Here is a 16634-nt window from a genome sequence, read left to right as displayed (position 1 = left end):
CCCTGAACCGGTCCACCAGCGGGTCCAGACCCCAAACCGGTCCACCAGCGGGTCCAGACCCCGAACCGGTTCACCAGCAGGTCCAGACCCTGAACCGGTTCACCAGCAGGTCCAGACCCTGAACCGGTCCACCAGCAGGTCCAGACCCTGAACCGGTTCACCAGCAGGTCCAGACCCCAAACCGGTCCACCAGCGGGTCCAGACCCCGAACTGGTCCACCAGCAGGTCCAGACCCCGAACCGGTTCACCAGCAGGTCCAGACCCTGAACCGGTTCACCAGCGGGTCCAGACCCTGAACCGGTTCACCAGCGGGTTGTTGGACTTCCTGCAGCTTTTCACATTAAAGGTACGTGACTGTGGATCAGTTCCCACACTGGAACATGTGAAACAGTCAGGGGGGCAGTGGTTCTGCTGGTTCTGCTGGTTTTAAATGAGGAACACGTTCGCGTCGAGGACTTCCTTTGAAGCAGACTCTGACCGACTTGTTGAAAGTTGTCAAAGTTGTATTTTAATTTGAAGTTTTTGGGAACATTAAGTCAGAGCGGCTTCCTCACATTTGTCACAAAGATCCTCTGAAATTAAAGTGAGAAGAATTTCAGCTTCAAACATGAAGAACCTTAAATCAACACAGGAACTAAAAGGCACACTGATCTTCAATTAGAGACAAGGAGGAGGAGGAGGAGGAGGGGGGGGGGAGGAGGAGGAGGACAGGAGGAGAGGAGGAGGAGGAGGACAGGATGAGAGGAGGAGAGGAGGAGGAGGAGGACAGGAGGAGAGGAGGAGGAGGAGGAGAGGAGGACAGGATGAGAGGAGGAGAGGAGGAGGAGGAGGAGGACAGGAGGAGAGGAGGAGAGGAGGAGGAGGAGGAGGAGGAGAGGAGGACAGGATGAGAGGAGGAGAGGAGGAGGAGGAGGAGAGGAGGAGGAGGAGAGGAGGAGGAAATCTTCTGTTTTTAAAGTTGAAAATCAATAAATGACGAGTCGGCCGAGAGGGATTCTATATTTGTTGCCGTGGTAACGAGATGTGGATACGGTACCATCTTTAGTAGAATCAAAGAACACCTCTTTCCTTGACCTCGGACTGTGGCTGGCTGTCTCAGCTCTGTGATTGGCTGGAGATCAGCTGATGAGGGATGGATGCACCAAACAGGAAGAAGTGATGATCACTGTTAACTTTTTATTTGAGATGAGTTAAAAGAAGAGACGAGCAGAATGAGGTTGGTCCTTCTGTCCAGGTGGAGCGGCGCTCAGATGACGGCTCGCAGGCTCCCCGTCCCGACCTTCTTCCTCAACACCTCGACCAGACGCTCCAACCTGAGGACGACAAGATCCATGACTGGATATAAAGACAGGATGTTCACACCACATCTTATTTTGAAAAACAGGAAGTGTCCACATTGTTTGATTTGATGCTGTTGAATCACATGACTGCTTTCGCTACCTCATGAGGGGGCGGAGCTTAATCTTCTGCACCATGGGGTGTAGTGTAGGTGGTGCACGCTTCCTACCACCCTGTCCATGTTGATCCAGTCCTAAACATAGCAATCATTTCTACCCACAATGCTTTGCTGTCCGCCCTCACTGACGTTCTTTGTGACACTACCTGGGATGGTGACCTGGACGACAGAATCACACTCCTTTACTCCTTCCTGTTTCCTGTTTGTACACGCACACATGACCTCCTGCAGTGAGCAGCAGAGCAGACGGCCACTCTGTCCACAGGGGGCGCTACACACGCCACGTGCTCCTCCAAGGAGCTGCGATCCGACAAAGTTTGAGTCTGTCAGACTGAAGAAACGAGACAGAGAGAGAAGCACCACAGAAGAAGAACAAAATGACCCCGATGACTTTCTAACTCGCTCGCTCGCTCTCTCTCTCTCTCGCTTCAAACCAAATTAAACTTCTCTCCGTCTCTAATAACCAGCAGATTTCTGTCCCCCACTCCCCTCCCCTCCTGAGAGCAAATATTCAATTCTTCACATTCACAAACTGCGGAGGCCCTTCAGAGCGGGCCGCCCCCCCGCTGGCTGCCAAATTAGAGCAGAAAGCCGCGGGTTTGAGCCCAGGAGGACGGCGTGGGACGCAGACGGACGACTTAAGCTGTTTTCATCATGAATCTCATCCCTTCATCTTCAGCCTGATGAGATGAGGAGCAGCAGAAGAAGAAGTCACGTTATGCAGCATCCGAGCGGCAGAAATCTGACGGATTAATTCTTCCTGATCGGCTCGCCGGCAGAGACTCGCTCTCCGATGTCCGCTGAATATGAATCATCCAACCAAATCTCTTTAGTCCCACACGCTTAACCAGTCTTTGAACACATCTCAGCGCCTCTGACGACTGCTGTTAGAAACAGAAACACGTTTGTGACGACGGGAAACTCCAAGAGCGCCCGTCACAGAGCCGCTTCTACTGAAACCTGCGAGGGCCAATCAGAAGTGACCATGTAACGAAGACACGTCAGTGACCCCCCGGGGTCAAAGGGTCCAATGAGGAGGAGGGATTAAAAACCTGTGTGAACTAACATGTCAGCAGGCTTGTTCAAGGTCACTGTAACGCACGCGCACACGCACACGCGCACGCGCGCGCACACGCGCACACACACACACACACATGCACACACACGCACACACACACGCACACACACACGCACACAAACACACACACATGTATGCACACACACACACACACACACGCACACACGCACACACACGCACACATGTATGCACGCACACACACACACACACACACACACACACGTATGCACGCACACACACACACACATGTATGCACGCACACACACGCATGTATGCACGCACACACACACATGTATGCACACACACACACGCATGTATGCACGCACACACACATGTATGCACGCACACACACGCATGTATGTATGCACGCACACACACGCATGTATGCACGCACACACACACACACGCATGTATGCACGCACACACACACACGCATGTATGCACACACACACGTATGCACGCACACACACACGCATGTATGCACGCACACACACACATGTATGCACGCACACACACACGCATGTATGCACGCACACACACACACACACGCATGTATGCACACACACACACGTATGCACGCACACACACACATGTATGTATGCACACACACACACGCATGTATGCACGCACACACACACACACACATGTATGCACGCACACACACACATGTATGCACACACACACACACACACATGTATGCACGCACACACACACACACACGCATGTATGCACGCGCACACACACACACACACATGTATGCACGCACACACACACACACACGCATGTATGCACGCACACACACACACACATACACACACACACGCACACACACACACGCATGTATGCACGCACACACACACACGCATGTATGCACGCACACACACACACATGTATGCACGCACACACACACACACACACACACACACATGTATGCACGCACACACACACACACACACACACACACACACACACACACACACACACACACACACACACACACAGAGACACGCCAGCTTGTTAGACTATCAGGTGCAGCAGAGTGGCGTCTGATTGGATGTTCCCCTGTGACTGTGTGACTGACAGGTGAGGAGATCAGGTGACAACATGTCGTGTTTGTTGTTTAATGAACTTCCTGTCAGGATGTCCAATCAGGAGACACGCTGCAAAGTAGAAAAACTTTCTGACCTGCGGACTCTCTCGCTGGCATCTCGCTCCGCCTCCTGACAGCGCTGAAGCTCCGCCTCCACACTCTGCTTCTCCCTCGACAGCTGCTGCACCTGGACCAGCAGGGGCGGAGCCTGAGTGGGCGGGGCCTCATGAGCTTCTAGCAACGATCCCAACGAAGAGACGGCATCACCAGGTAACGAGGGGGGAGGAGAGAGGAGGTCCTGAGAGCTGAGAGGGGGGGGGGGCACAGAGGAGGAGGACACAGAGGAGGACACATAGGAGGACACAGAGGAGGAGGACACATAGGATGAGGACACAGAGGAGGACACAGAGGAGGACACAGAGGAGGACACATAGGAGGACACAGAGGAGGAGGACACAGAGGAGGAGGACACATAGGATGAGGACACAGAGGAGGACACAGAGGAGGACACAGAGGAGGAGGACACAGAGGAGGACACATAGGAGGACACAGAGGAGGAGGACACATAGGATGAGGACACAGAGGAGGACACAGAGGAGGACACAGAGGAGGAGGACACAGAGGAGGACACATAGGAGGACACAGAGGAGGAGGACACATAGGAGGAGGACACAGAGGAGAAGGACACATAGGAGGAGGACACAGAGGAGAAGGACACAGAGGAGAAGGACACATAGGAGAAGGACACATAGGAGGAGGACACATAGGATGAGGACACAGAGGATGAGGACACAGAGGAGAAGGACACATAGGAGAAGGACATATAGGAGGAGGACACATAGGAGGACACATAGGAGGACACAGAGGAGGAGGACACATAGGATGAGGACACAGAGGAGGACACAGAGGAGGAGGACACATAGGATGAGGACACAGAGGAGGACACAGAGGAGGACACAGAGGAGGAGGACACAGAGGAGGAGGACACATAGGAGAAGGACACATAGGAGGAGGACACATAGGATGAGGACACAGAGGAGGACACAGAGGAGGATACAGAGGAGAAGGACACAGAGGAGGATACAGAGGAGAAGGACACAGAGGAGAAGGATACAGAGGAGATGGACACATAGGAGGAGGACACAGAGGAGAAGGATACAGAGGAGGACACATAGGAGGAGGACACAGAGGAGGAGGACACAGAGGAGAAGGACACAGAGGAGAAGGATACAGAGGAGATGGACACATAGGAGAAGGACACAGAGGAGAAGGATACAGAGGAGGACACATAGGAGGAGGACACAGAGGAGGAGGACACAGAGGAGAAGGACACAGAGGAGAAGGACACATAGGAGGAGGACACAGAGGAGAAGGACATATAGGAGGAGGACACAGAGGAGAAGGACACATAAACGGAGGACACAAAGGACACATAGGAGGAGGACACAGAGGAGAAGGACACATAGGACACAAAGGAGAAGGACACAGAGGAGGAGGACACATAGGAGAAGGACACAGAGGAGAAGGACACATAGGAGGAGGACACAGAGGAGAAGGACACATAGGAGGAGGACACATAGGAGAAGGACACATAGGAGGAGGACACATAGGAGGAGGACACAGAGGAGGACAGAGTCACCAGCTCTATCTATGGACTGGACTACACGTTTCCATGGAAACCTGTCCTGTTTGTTTCCTAAAGTTTCCTAAAGTGTGTGTGTGTGTGTGTGTGTGTGTGTGTGTGGTGGTCCGCTGAGCTCTTAGACCAACAAGCAGCAGGTCAAAGGTCAGAGGTCAGAGGTCAGAGGGTCAGTCTTGTTCCTGCTCTGCATCAAATAAAGTTGTATTCAAACTAAAGACAAACATGTGATCCACAGCTGTTCACCTGACGACCATCAGACGGCGTGGTCACGACCACATCAACAACGCCATGAGCAGCGAGTGTGGGACACGTCCAGAAAAAGGTCAAAGGTCACTGCTCATAACGTGATGATAAACCTTATCCATCTTTTCAGTAAAACGGAGACGTCAGCCAAACATGGGGTGTCTGGGACGTTGTGTGCCGTTTGTTGCCGTGGTGACAAACAGGTATCAACATGGTTTACGAGTTCTGGTTTGGTTAAGACCCGACATCGTCACACACACGAGTTAAACATCTCTGAGAGAGGAAGAGACAAACAACAGGAGACACGAGGATTCATCCCCCCCCCCCACCTGCTGATCCCCCCTCCTCTGAGTCTCTGCAGGCGAGCAGCTTCATCCTGATGATGTATGGAGACTCACAGAGTCCGACCACAGACACACAGCACGACTCTCTCTCTCCTCCGCTCGCCCGCTTCAACCTGTCTCACATTCTGCTGATTTCATGCACATATTATATCAGTGTGTGTGTGTGTGTGTGTGTGTGTGTGTGTGTGTGTGTGTGTGTGTGTGTGTGTGTGTGTGTCAGCAGCACACACAGATACAAAGAAGGGTTAGTGATGTTACGGCAGCTTCAGGAGACCTTGAACCACCACCACCATAGTGCAGCTAACTCGTCCCCAGTCCTCGGGTCCCCTCAGGTCTGGAACAAGTCCAGAGAAGAGTAAAACTAGCTCCTGCACCTGTGGACTCGTCTCCAAGTGTCAGAGAGCTCCTGCACCTGTGGACTCGTCTCCAAGTCTCAGAGAGCTCCTGCACCTGTGGACTCGTCTCCAAGTGTCAGAGAGCTCCTGCACCTGTGGACTCGTCTCCAAGTCTCAGAGAGCTCCTGCACCTGTGGACTCGTCTCCAAGTCTCAGAGAGCTCCTGCACCTGTGGACTCGTCTCCAAGTCTCAGAGAGCTCCTGCACCTGTGGACTCGTCTCCAAGTGTCAGAGAGCTCCTGCACCTGTGGACTCGTCTCCAAGTCTCAGAGAGCTCCTGCACCTGTGGACTCGTCTCCAAGTCTCAGAGAGCTCCTGCACCTGTGGACTCGTCTCCAAGTCTCAGAGAGCTCCTGCACCTGTGGACTCGTCTCCAAGTCTCAGAGAGCTCCTGCACCTGTGGACTCGTCTCCAAGTCTCAGAGAGCTCCTGCACCTGTGGACTCGTCTCCAAGTGTCAGAGAGCTCCTGCACCTGTGGACTCGTCTCCAAGTCTCAGAGAGCTCCTGCACCTGTGGACTCGTCTCCAAGTCTCAGAGAGCTCCTGCACCTGTGGACTCGTCTCCAAGTGTCAGAGAGCTCCTGAACTCTGCAGCTCTTCTGAACACCTTCACAGCAAATAATCTTACCTGTCATTGGCTTGTAGCACCTGTAGCTCCGCCTCCAGCCGCTTCCTGTCCTCTAGAGCCCCGCCTCTTTCTCTCTGAAGCCTCAGCAGCTCCTCCTGATTGATTGGGCAGAGATAAAGTGATGATGGTCTGTCAGTTTCAATAATCGATCATCCTGATTGATGGATTGAATCATCAGTTCAGCCTCTGTGTTTGTGTTCTGCACATGTGCAGAGCGAGATCAGGAAGTTGATCTCAGAGTGACTCTGTTTAAATTACGGATTAATTAACTAATGGACTCCTTAACCAACATGAGTGTCAACACACTTCATAATGAGGAATTCATTTAGATCAGCCTGTGTTTACAGACAGCAGGCCGCCTCACAGTGAGGCTCCAGGTAGAGACTGACTCTAGTGGACACTGGAGGAACTGCAGGAGACAGACTCTAGTGGACACTGGAGGAACTGCAGCTGTAAAGTTGGACATTTTAACATAGAGCTCTATGGAGACTGACTCACTGCAGGAGACAGACTCTAGTGGACACTGGAGGAACTGCAGCTGTAAAGTTGGACATTTTAACATAGAGCTCTATGGAGACTGACTCACTGCAGGAGACAGACTCTAGTGGACACTGAAGGAACTGCAGCTGTAAAGTTGGACATTTTAACATAGAGCTCTATGGAGACTGACTCACTGCAGGAGACAGACTCTAGTGGACACTGGGGGAACTGCAGCTGTAAAGTTGGACATTTTAACATAGAGCTCTATGGAGACTGACTCACTGCAGGAGACAGACTCTAGTGGACACTGAAGGAACTGCAGCTGTAAAGTTGGACATTTTAACATAGAGCTCTATGGAGACTGACTCACTGCAGGAGACAGACTCTAGTGGACACTGGAGGAACTGCAGCTGTAAAGTTGGACATTTTAACATAGAGCTCTATGGAGACTGACTCACTGCAGGAGACAGACTCTAGTGGACACTGGAGGAACTGCAGCTGTAAAGTTGGACATTTTAACATAGAGCTCTATGGAGACTGACTCACTGCAGGAGACAGGATTTAGCACTTGTCATTAGTGCTATAAAATCTTCCAACCTACTTTCCTTTCCTCTCATGTCTCCTAACCCCCCCCTGCAGGCGGACAGCTACAGGACAGAGTGTCTTTGAGTGTCTCTGGTCAAAAAGTGTGGAGGTTGACTCCTGCAGTAAGAGACCTGATCCTGACCTCCTCCTCTCCATGTTAATTAAAGCTGTCTGCAGGTTTAAAGTGAGACATCAAAAGAGAAACCAAACCCAGAGAGTCAATATGTGACTTCTCCAGCCGGGCCGGAGGAGACGCTTCAAACGAGCCGCCGACTTATTAATCAGAATAATTTCCAAATGAGACGATCAGCACGCAGCGGCAACGCCAGCTGACCTTTAACATGAGGAGTTAAGGTCAACCTGAGAGGGGGGAGGAGAGGGAGGAGGTAATAAAACTAACCTGACCCGGGTCGCTCAGGATCAGGAGGTAAGGAAGGGAGGAGGGGGAAACGAAGCTTTAATTAGCATTGAGGACGGATCAGGATTGGGGGGCGTCCTTCATCATGAGGAGGTGAGAGGAGGAGGACTAAATGAGGAGTCGACTCTGACCTTTAACATAAGGAGTTAACAACACATTGGACCCCAAATTTTGCTCCCCCCTCATCAGCTGATTGAAGTCAGTGTTTGATGAGCTCTGACATCGTTTGCTCACACTGTCTCTCCAGAAATCAACCTTTATGTTCACAGAGTTTACACAGGAAGTAAAGACATCACTCTGTCCTTCCCAGCATGTCCAGGTGCCTGATGGGAAGTGGAGTTAGTGAACGGCAACAAAACAAACTGTAAACATGTCAAGAGGTTCAGGCTCAACATCTTCTGATGAGATGCTTTTAACTGGATCTTATAAAAGGGCCCAGTATTTCTGTTCCACTTGAAAGTCCTGGTTTTGGTCCCGGGCTCCGGCTGAGCGTGGTTTCTCTCTTGCAGCTCTCTGACAGTCTGTTGGTTAATTTCTGGGCAGCTGTTGGAGTTTCTGTTGGAAATTAAAATCGTCTCCAGGCTCTAATCCTCCCGAGCCCTCCAGCCTCATTAACAGATTCACACAGAGTGAGTGCTACATTAATAACAAAATTTAATAAATCTGATCCAAACTGAGAGAGCTGAAGACACAGATGAAGACAGAGAGATGAAGACAGAGATGAAGACAGAGATGAAGACAGACAGATGAAGACACAGATGAAGACAGAGATGAAGACAGAGATGAAGACAGAGATGAAGACAGACAGATGAAGACAGAGATGAAGACACAGAGATGAAGACAGAGATGAAGACAGAGATGAAGACAGAGATGAAGACACAGAGATGAAGACAGAGATGAAGACAGAGATGAAGACACAGAGATGAAGACGGAGATGAAGACAGAGATGAAGACAGAGAGATGAAGACAGAGATGAAGACAGAGAGATGAAGACAGAGATGAAGACAGAGAGATGAAGACAGAGATGAAGACAGATGAAGACAGAGATGAAGACAGAGAGATGAAGACAGAGATGAAGACAGATGAAGACAGAGAGATGAAGACAGAGAGATGAAGACAGACAGATGAAGACAGAGATGAAGACAGATGAAGACAGATGAAGACAGATGAAGACAGAGATGAAGACAGAGATGAAGACAGATGAAGACAGAGAGATGAAGACAGAGATGAAGACAGACAGATGAAGACAGAGATGAAGACAGAGATGAAGACAGAGATGAAGACAGAGACCTTGTTTGTCCTGCTTAACGACGGACTTCATAAAAAGTTTCTAAATGTTTTTAACTTCAAGTAAAAAAATACTAAAAATGTTTACATTTATGTCATCTTGCAATAATGTAACTTTCACACACACACAAACTCATACATACACACACACACACACACACACAGACGACACACACTCATACACAAATACACACACACACACACACACATACACACACACACACACACAGACGACACACACACACACACACACACACACACACACACACACACACACACACACACACACACACACACACACACACACACACACAGCAGCCGTGTTTGAATAACAAGTTGTTGGCAAACAAACTGCAGTGTCCCCATGGCTGGTTGTCATGACAACAGAGCAGACATCCCATCATCACCATTCAACACTCAGAGCAGCACTTGGTATGCAGAGTGTGTGTGTGTGTGTGTGTGTGTGTGTACCTTGCTCGTCCTCTGCTCTCTCTCCTGGATCAGATCCTGTTCCAGACGTTTACACTGCAGAGACACAAACCGAAACATTCGACCGGGTCAGCTGACAGGAAGTCACACCTGCAGACATCCGTGGGTGTGAGCGCTGCAGCTCATTGGTTCGTGTTTAGGCGGCTGTAGTTGTATGCTATCTTCAGGTGTGTTCTCCTCTCTGAGTGTTTTAGTGTTTAAATTCTTCAGTTTGGTGTTTTGGTCGTCGCCATCTTGGTTTTTGGTGCAAGAAACAGAGCTGGATCTGCTTCCATCAGCTGACATTAGGTGATCACATGTGCAGTGAGTGCTAAATGTTGGCCGAGTCACTGATCTGTCGTCAGGAAGTGACAGAGTGAAGTCGCACTACGCTGTTACAGACGTCATATGGAAGCAGAACTTGCTCCTCTCCAGCCCCGCCCTCTTCCAAATATGGTCACACCCTGTGACATAATACTGAAAACATGAACAGTTGACTCATCGCTTCTTTTAGCTGAACAAGACTTTTTCATGTCGCCATGTTAATGACCTGTACATCCTAGTTAGCCCCGCCCCTAATTCCTCCCCTCTTGCTGGTCTCTGTGACTCTAAACGAACCATCATCGGCTCAATGAAAATCATGCTGTGTTGAAGAAGACTTGTGACAATAGACAGACATGACGTCGTCAGGAGAATGACGTCCGTTAGATCAGATCATCACCATCCATGATACATGACCCCGCCCACCCCTCATCAACCAACCACAGAGCTACGTTAAATCAAATAAACACTGTTTCTTCTCGCCATCTGGACAAGTCTGTTCCTCTAGACTGTGTGTGTGCACACCTATGCGTGTGTGTATGTATTTGTGTGTGTGTATGAGTGTCTGTGTGTTGGGTGCATGTGTGCGTGTATGTGATTGTTGTGTGTGTGTGTGTGTGTGTGTGATTGTGTGTTTGGTCCGTGTGTGCGTGTGTACAGTGTAAACAGTCTGAACCCTTGCAACAGATGGAAACTTATTGTCTGGTTTTGATTGACAGCTCAGATCAGATGGTGTGTGATGCTGTGATTAGCTTCCTGTGATGTCACCTCAGGTGTGACCGAGCAGGTAAACGACAGCGCTGAGATGAACTCCAGTCCTGACTGAGGACTGTGTTGACAGCATGCAGGAATTTGTCGGATTTTTTATCATTAGAAACTAAATAATATCCAATAGCAGGTGTGTTAACCTTAATGTGGTGCCTGTGAGGCTGAACTATACGTCTATACTATTCTCTGTTGTTCTTTTACTTGATGTGAGAATGAGTTCACTCTCAGTTTTTAGCTTCAATCAGCCTCAATTAGATTCAGTTAGCTTGAGTTAGCTTCAATTAGCTTGAGTTAGCTTCAATCAGCCTCCATTAGCTTGAGTTAGCTTAGATTCTGTTAGCTTCAATTAGATTCAGTTAGCTTCAGTTAGCTTCAGTTAGATTCTGTTAGATTCAGTTAGCTTCAGTTAGATTCAGTTAGCTTCAGTTAGATTCTGTTAGATTCAGTTAGCTTCAGTTAGATTCAGTTAGATTCTGTTAGATTCAGTTAGCTTCAGTTAGATTCTGTTAGATTCAGTTAGCTTCAGTTAGATTCAGTTAGCTTCAATTAGATTCAGTTAGATTCTGTTAGCTTCAGTTAGCTTCAATTAGATTCTGTTAGATTCAGTTAGCTTCAGTTACATTCTGTTAGATTCAGTTAGCTTCAGTTAGCTTCAGTTAGATTCTGTTAGATTCAGTTAGCTTCAATTAGATTCTGTTAGCTTCAATTAGATTCAGTTAGCTTCAATTAGATTCAGTTAGATTCAGTTAGCTTCAATTAGATTCTGTTAGCTTCAATTAGATTCAGTTAGCTTCAATTAGATTCAGTTAGATTCAGTTAGATTCAATTAGATTCTGTTAGATTCAGTTAGCTTCAATTAGATTCAGTTAGCTTCAATTAGATTCAGTTAGCTTCAATTAGATTCAGTTAGCTTCAATTAGATTCTGTTAGCTTCAGTTAGATTCAGTTAGCTTCAATTAGATTCAGTTAGATTCTGTTAGCTTCAGTTAGCTTCAATTAGATTCTGTTAGATTCAGTTAGCTTCAGTTACATTCTGTTAGATTCAATTAGATTCTGTTAGATTCAGTTAGATTCAGTTAGCTTCAATTAGATTCTGTTAGCTTCAATTAGATTCAGTTAGATTCAGTTAGCTTCAGTTAGCTTCAATTAGATTCTGTTAGATTCAGTTAGATTCTGTTAGATTCAATTAGATTCAGTTAGATTCTGTTAGATTCAGTTAGCTTCAATTAGATTCAGTTAGATTCTGTTAGCTTCAATTAGATTCAGTTAGATTCTGTTAGCTTCAGTTAGCTTCAATGAGATTCAGTTAGATTCAGTTAGCTTCAATTAGATTCTGTTAGATTCAGTTAGATTCTGTTAGATTCAATTAGATTCAGTTAGATTCAGTTAGCTTCAATTAGATTCTGTTAGATTCAGTTAGATTCAATTAGATTCAGTTAGATTCTGTTAGATTCAGTTAGCTTCAATGAGATTCAGTTAGCTTCAGTTAGATTCAATTAGATTCAGTTAGATTCTGTTAGCTTCAATTAGATTCTGTTAGCTTCAGTTAGCTTCAATTAGATTCTGTTAGATTCAGTTAGCTTCAATTAGCTTCAGTTAGCTTCAGTTTGCTTCAGTTAGATTTGTACACACTTTGTACTCTGACACTAAGAGATCCAACAGAACTACTGAGTCTGTTTGTACACAGGTGTGTGTGAGTCTGTTTGTACACAGGTGTGTGTGAGTCTGTTTGTACACAGGTGTGTGTGAGTCTGTTTGTACACAGGTGTGTGTGAGTCTGTTTGTACACAGGTGTGTGTGAGTCTGTTTGTACACAGGTGTGTGTGAGTCTGTTTGTACACAGGTGTGTGGATACATCCGTTTGAGAATGGTCGTCCTTGTCTGATGTATGAATGAGCATCAGCGACAGGTGAGCAGGAGAGGAAGTCGTCCTTCACACGCTGCAGACAAACTCCTGCACAAGTTCAGATAGCGTTTGATTTTTCATCTAAAAGTTTAATGATGACGACCCGGCAGGCAGAACAACGTTCAGAGCTGTTCGCATTGACCTGTTTGCATCAGTTCATCGTCAACAATAAAACTCTGTGAGAGGGCTACGGCGTGGAGGACGTCCATGATGTGATGTCATCGCCAGACAAACAGAATCCTGTTAGTGTGAACTCTTTATTATCACAGGTGTCGTGTAGGAGGCGTCTCTCCGCCTTCAGCCGTGCGAGGACTTCAAAAAGACATTGTGTTCAACGTCGACTCCGTCTGTGGGATTCAAACCCGCTACCCTCATGTGAGGCGTCCAGGTGAGCTTCAATAACCTGTAATTACCTGATATTAACTCAATAAAAAAGAGACGCAGCAGAGAGAGAGATAGGCGGGACGCCTCCCCCCACTTTTCCAATATTTCCCAGAAGTCTCTGCTGTGGTGGGAAGATAATCCCTGAGAGATGAGGAGAGGGAGCGAGGGATCGGCGAGCGGCGGGGGGGAGGAGAGGAATCCTCCAGCGTGGAGTGCTCTCTCTCTTCTTCTTCTCCTCCGAGGATTATTGCAGCATTTGAAACATATTTCAGCAAGCGGCGGTGGCGGAGCGAGGGCGGGATTAAGGTGTTACCGTGGAGGGGTGGTGTTAACGCAGAGGGGCGGGGTGTTAAAAGATGGCGGAGAGGCGATATTGTTTGGGGTTAGTGGCGCTGAGAAGAGTGATGCGGATACAGTAGCGAGTGTTGTGGGGTTAATGGAAGCCGGCGGGTGTTACGGCGGCGAGGCTGGGCGGGGGTCGAAAAGGTAAAGACGGAGGATGGCTGGAAGTGTCACAGCTTTGAAAGTTTACTTTCTACGACACGCCTCCAAACATTTAGACGATGATGTCATTGTGACCCAGTTTAGATCTTAAAGTAGCGGCTTCGAGTGAAACCTTCTGTACGAGCTGCACGAGTCCACCTGGCGTTTCACTTCTCTACGGTTCTCAATGAGCAGAGAGCGTTCGCAGCAGCAGGCGGCGCCCTGCACACAGCGTCCAGCGTCGTTTTTCTCTACGGATTGGTGTTTTAATTTTTGTACCTTTAGGGCTTCCGTAGCCTGAAAGTCAAACTCAACGTTCCCTTCATGAGATCAATCAGTCCGTTATCTCCAGACCCGGCTTCATCAGAAAAACCTCCATCTACATCTTCGGCGTGAACGCGGGCTCGTGACCAATCGCCTTCGCGGCCGAGCTTTGAAAGAGATGGGCGAGATGAAGTCCTTCCTGTAAAAATGGCGCCCACTTGATCCGCTTTAAAAAAGTTCTCCTTCATTTTTAAAGTCTTCTCCTCCTCGCTCCCTTCCTCCCCTGACGACTGTTGCCATGGTTTCCAGAGAGCAGCAGTCCTGCATCCAGGCCGGTAACCATGGTGACAGCACTCACAGTGAGTGGAGAGATGAAAGTTTCTGATCCATCAGACACATCGGGAGGGGGGCGGAGCTTCTGAGCCGCCACCCGCAGCACGGCATGCTGGGAGCTCCGCCCCCTCTCTCTCCGTCTCACTCATCTTATCCTTCGATTGCCCATCTCTCTCTCTCTGTCATCCCTCCATCAGTCAGCCCTCACATCTTTTTCATTTCTGCTTACTCCCTCCTCCTCCTCCCCCATCCTCCCACAGAGAGCGCTATATGAATCAGGATGCATTGTGGGTAATAAATCCAGGACTCTGCAGGTTTTGGTAATAAACTCTGTGAGCTGAACTTGGATAATAATCAACCACCAGGAGAGAATCTGGATGTGTTCTTCAAACTCTGAACTTTTTAATCATCTCTGACATCATCCTCACTTATTGATTATTGATCGACACGCCGTCAGGATTTCTATCTCATTAAAGGCAGGAAATACTCGCCACGACAGAATATACTGTGAACGGCGCCTGATGAACCAACGCGCTGCGTTTAAACGTCCTCGTCATTAGCGAGCAGGTGATGTCATCCAGGTGAACAGCAGGCTGCTCTCTGATTAAAACATCGAACAGCTCCTCTGTGCTCAGAGGCAAATATTCAAACAGCACACACACCTGAGCGAGGTGTTGCAGGTGTATAGACGGCGAGCGTTCAGCAAACATGGGCTCGTCAGGTCGTCTCCTGTCAATGTTTGTTTTCACATCGTTCAACATATTCATGTTCAGATTCTAAACGCAAATATTTGAAGTTTGGACCGCCCGAGCCACCGTAACCAGGACAACACAGCACGGTTACACAGAGCCGCTAGACACCTGAGGAGGAGGAGCTTATGTGTTGATTGACAGCTGCAGACCAACAGGTGTGATCAATAAAGTAAAAAATAATACACATGAACCTACGAGGACACAGGTGAGAGGACAGATGAGAGGACAGACAGGTGAGAGGACAGGTGAGAGGAGAGACAGGTGAGAGGACAGACAGGTGAGAGGACAGGTGAGAGGACAGACAGGTGAGAGGACTCACCTTGGCGATGGAGCCGTCTCTCTCCTCCATCACGGCCTTCATCTCCTGGGCGGTGATGTCATGTCTCCGTTGCCTCGCCATCTGCAGGTGCTGGACCAGAGCGGAGCCGAAGTGTTGGACGTCCTGCACGGACTCTGCGCCACAAACGCTCTGAAGGAGCTCCTCGATGTCCTGACGATCAAGAACACGCGACCAATCAGATCAATCCTTGACGACCTCAGAGTAAACTCTACAAGCAGAGTGAGTGTTTACCGTGTCGCTGTCCTCCAGGGGACAACTGTCCAACCTGAGACGAGAAAGAACAAATACTGTTACATTTTCATTTATCATTTCAAAAGGACAAGTGGGCCTCAGACGTAGGACAGAATATTTTAGGCAGCAGAGGGAGACACCTGGCAGCTCACAGTGGAGCTACCTGCACAGGTAACAAGCTAACAGCAGCTCCAGTCAGAATCAGCTCACAGTGGAGCTACCTGCACAGGTAACGAGCTAACAGCAGCTCCAGTCAGAATCAGCTCACAGTGGAGCTACCTGCACAGGTAACAAGCTAACAGCAGCTCCAGTCAGAATCAGCTCACAGTGGAGCTACCTGCACAGGTAACGAGCTAACAGCAGCTCCAGTCAGAATCAGCTCACAGTGGAGCTACCTGCACAGGTAACAAGCTAACAGCAGCTCCAGTCAGAATCAGCTCACAGTGGAGCTACCTGCACAGGTAACGAGCTAACAGTAGCTCCAGTCAGAATCAGCTCACAGTGGAGCTACCTGCACAGGTAACGAGCTAACAGCAGCTCCAGTCAGAATCAGCTCACAGTGGAGCTACCTGCACAGGTAACGAGCTAACAGTAGCTCCAGTCAGAATCAGCTCACAGTGGAGCTACCTGCACAGGTAACGAGCTAACAGCAGCTCCAGTCAGAATCAGCTCACAGTGGAGCTACCTGCACAGGTAACGAGCTAACAGTAGCTCCAGTCAGAATCAGCTCACAGTGGA

The 16634-nt window shown here is 48.7% G+C and overlaps 1 protein-coding gene across 1 annotated transcript; it reads right to left on the bottom strand.

The window, feature by feature from the left end:
* Positions 1-1192: 1192 nt before the first annotated feature.
* Positions 1193-16143, bottom strand: LOC306819143 (mirror-image polydactyly gene 1 protein-like; the record flags this gene model as incomplete). Its single annotated transcript, XM_079372905.1, has 7 exons — positions 1193-1313; positions 3720-3929; positions 6877-6971; positions 10118-10171; positions 15645-15815; positions 15897-15930; positions 16118-16143. Coding segments are annotated over 7 exons (657 nt in total), but the record flags the coding sequence as incomplete, so codon positions are not given.
* Positions 16144-16634: the final 491 nt, after the last annotated feature.

This window comes from Symphodus melops, assembly GCF_947650265.1.
Source record: "Symphodus melops genome assembly, contig: scaffold_269, whole genome shotgun sequence".
In the NCBI taxonomy this organism is placed as follows: Eukaryota; Metazoa; Chordata; class Actinopteri; order Labriformes; family Labridae; genus Symphodus; species Symphodus melops.
This window is presented reverse-complemented; position numbering and strand designations above follow the sequence as displayed.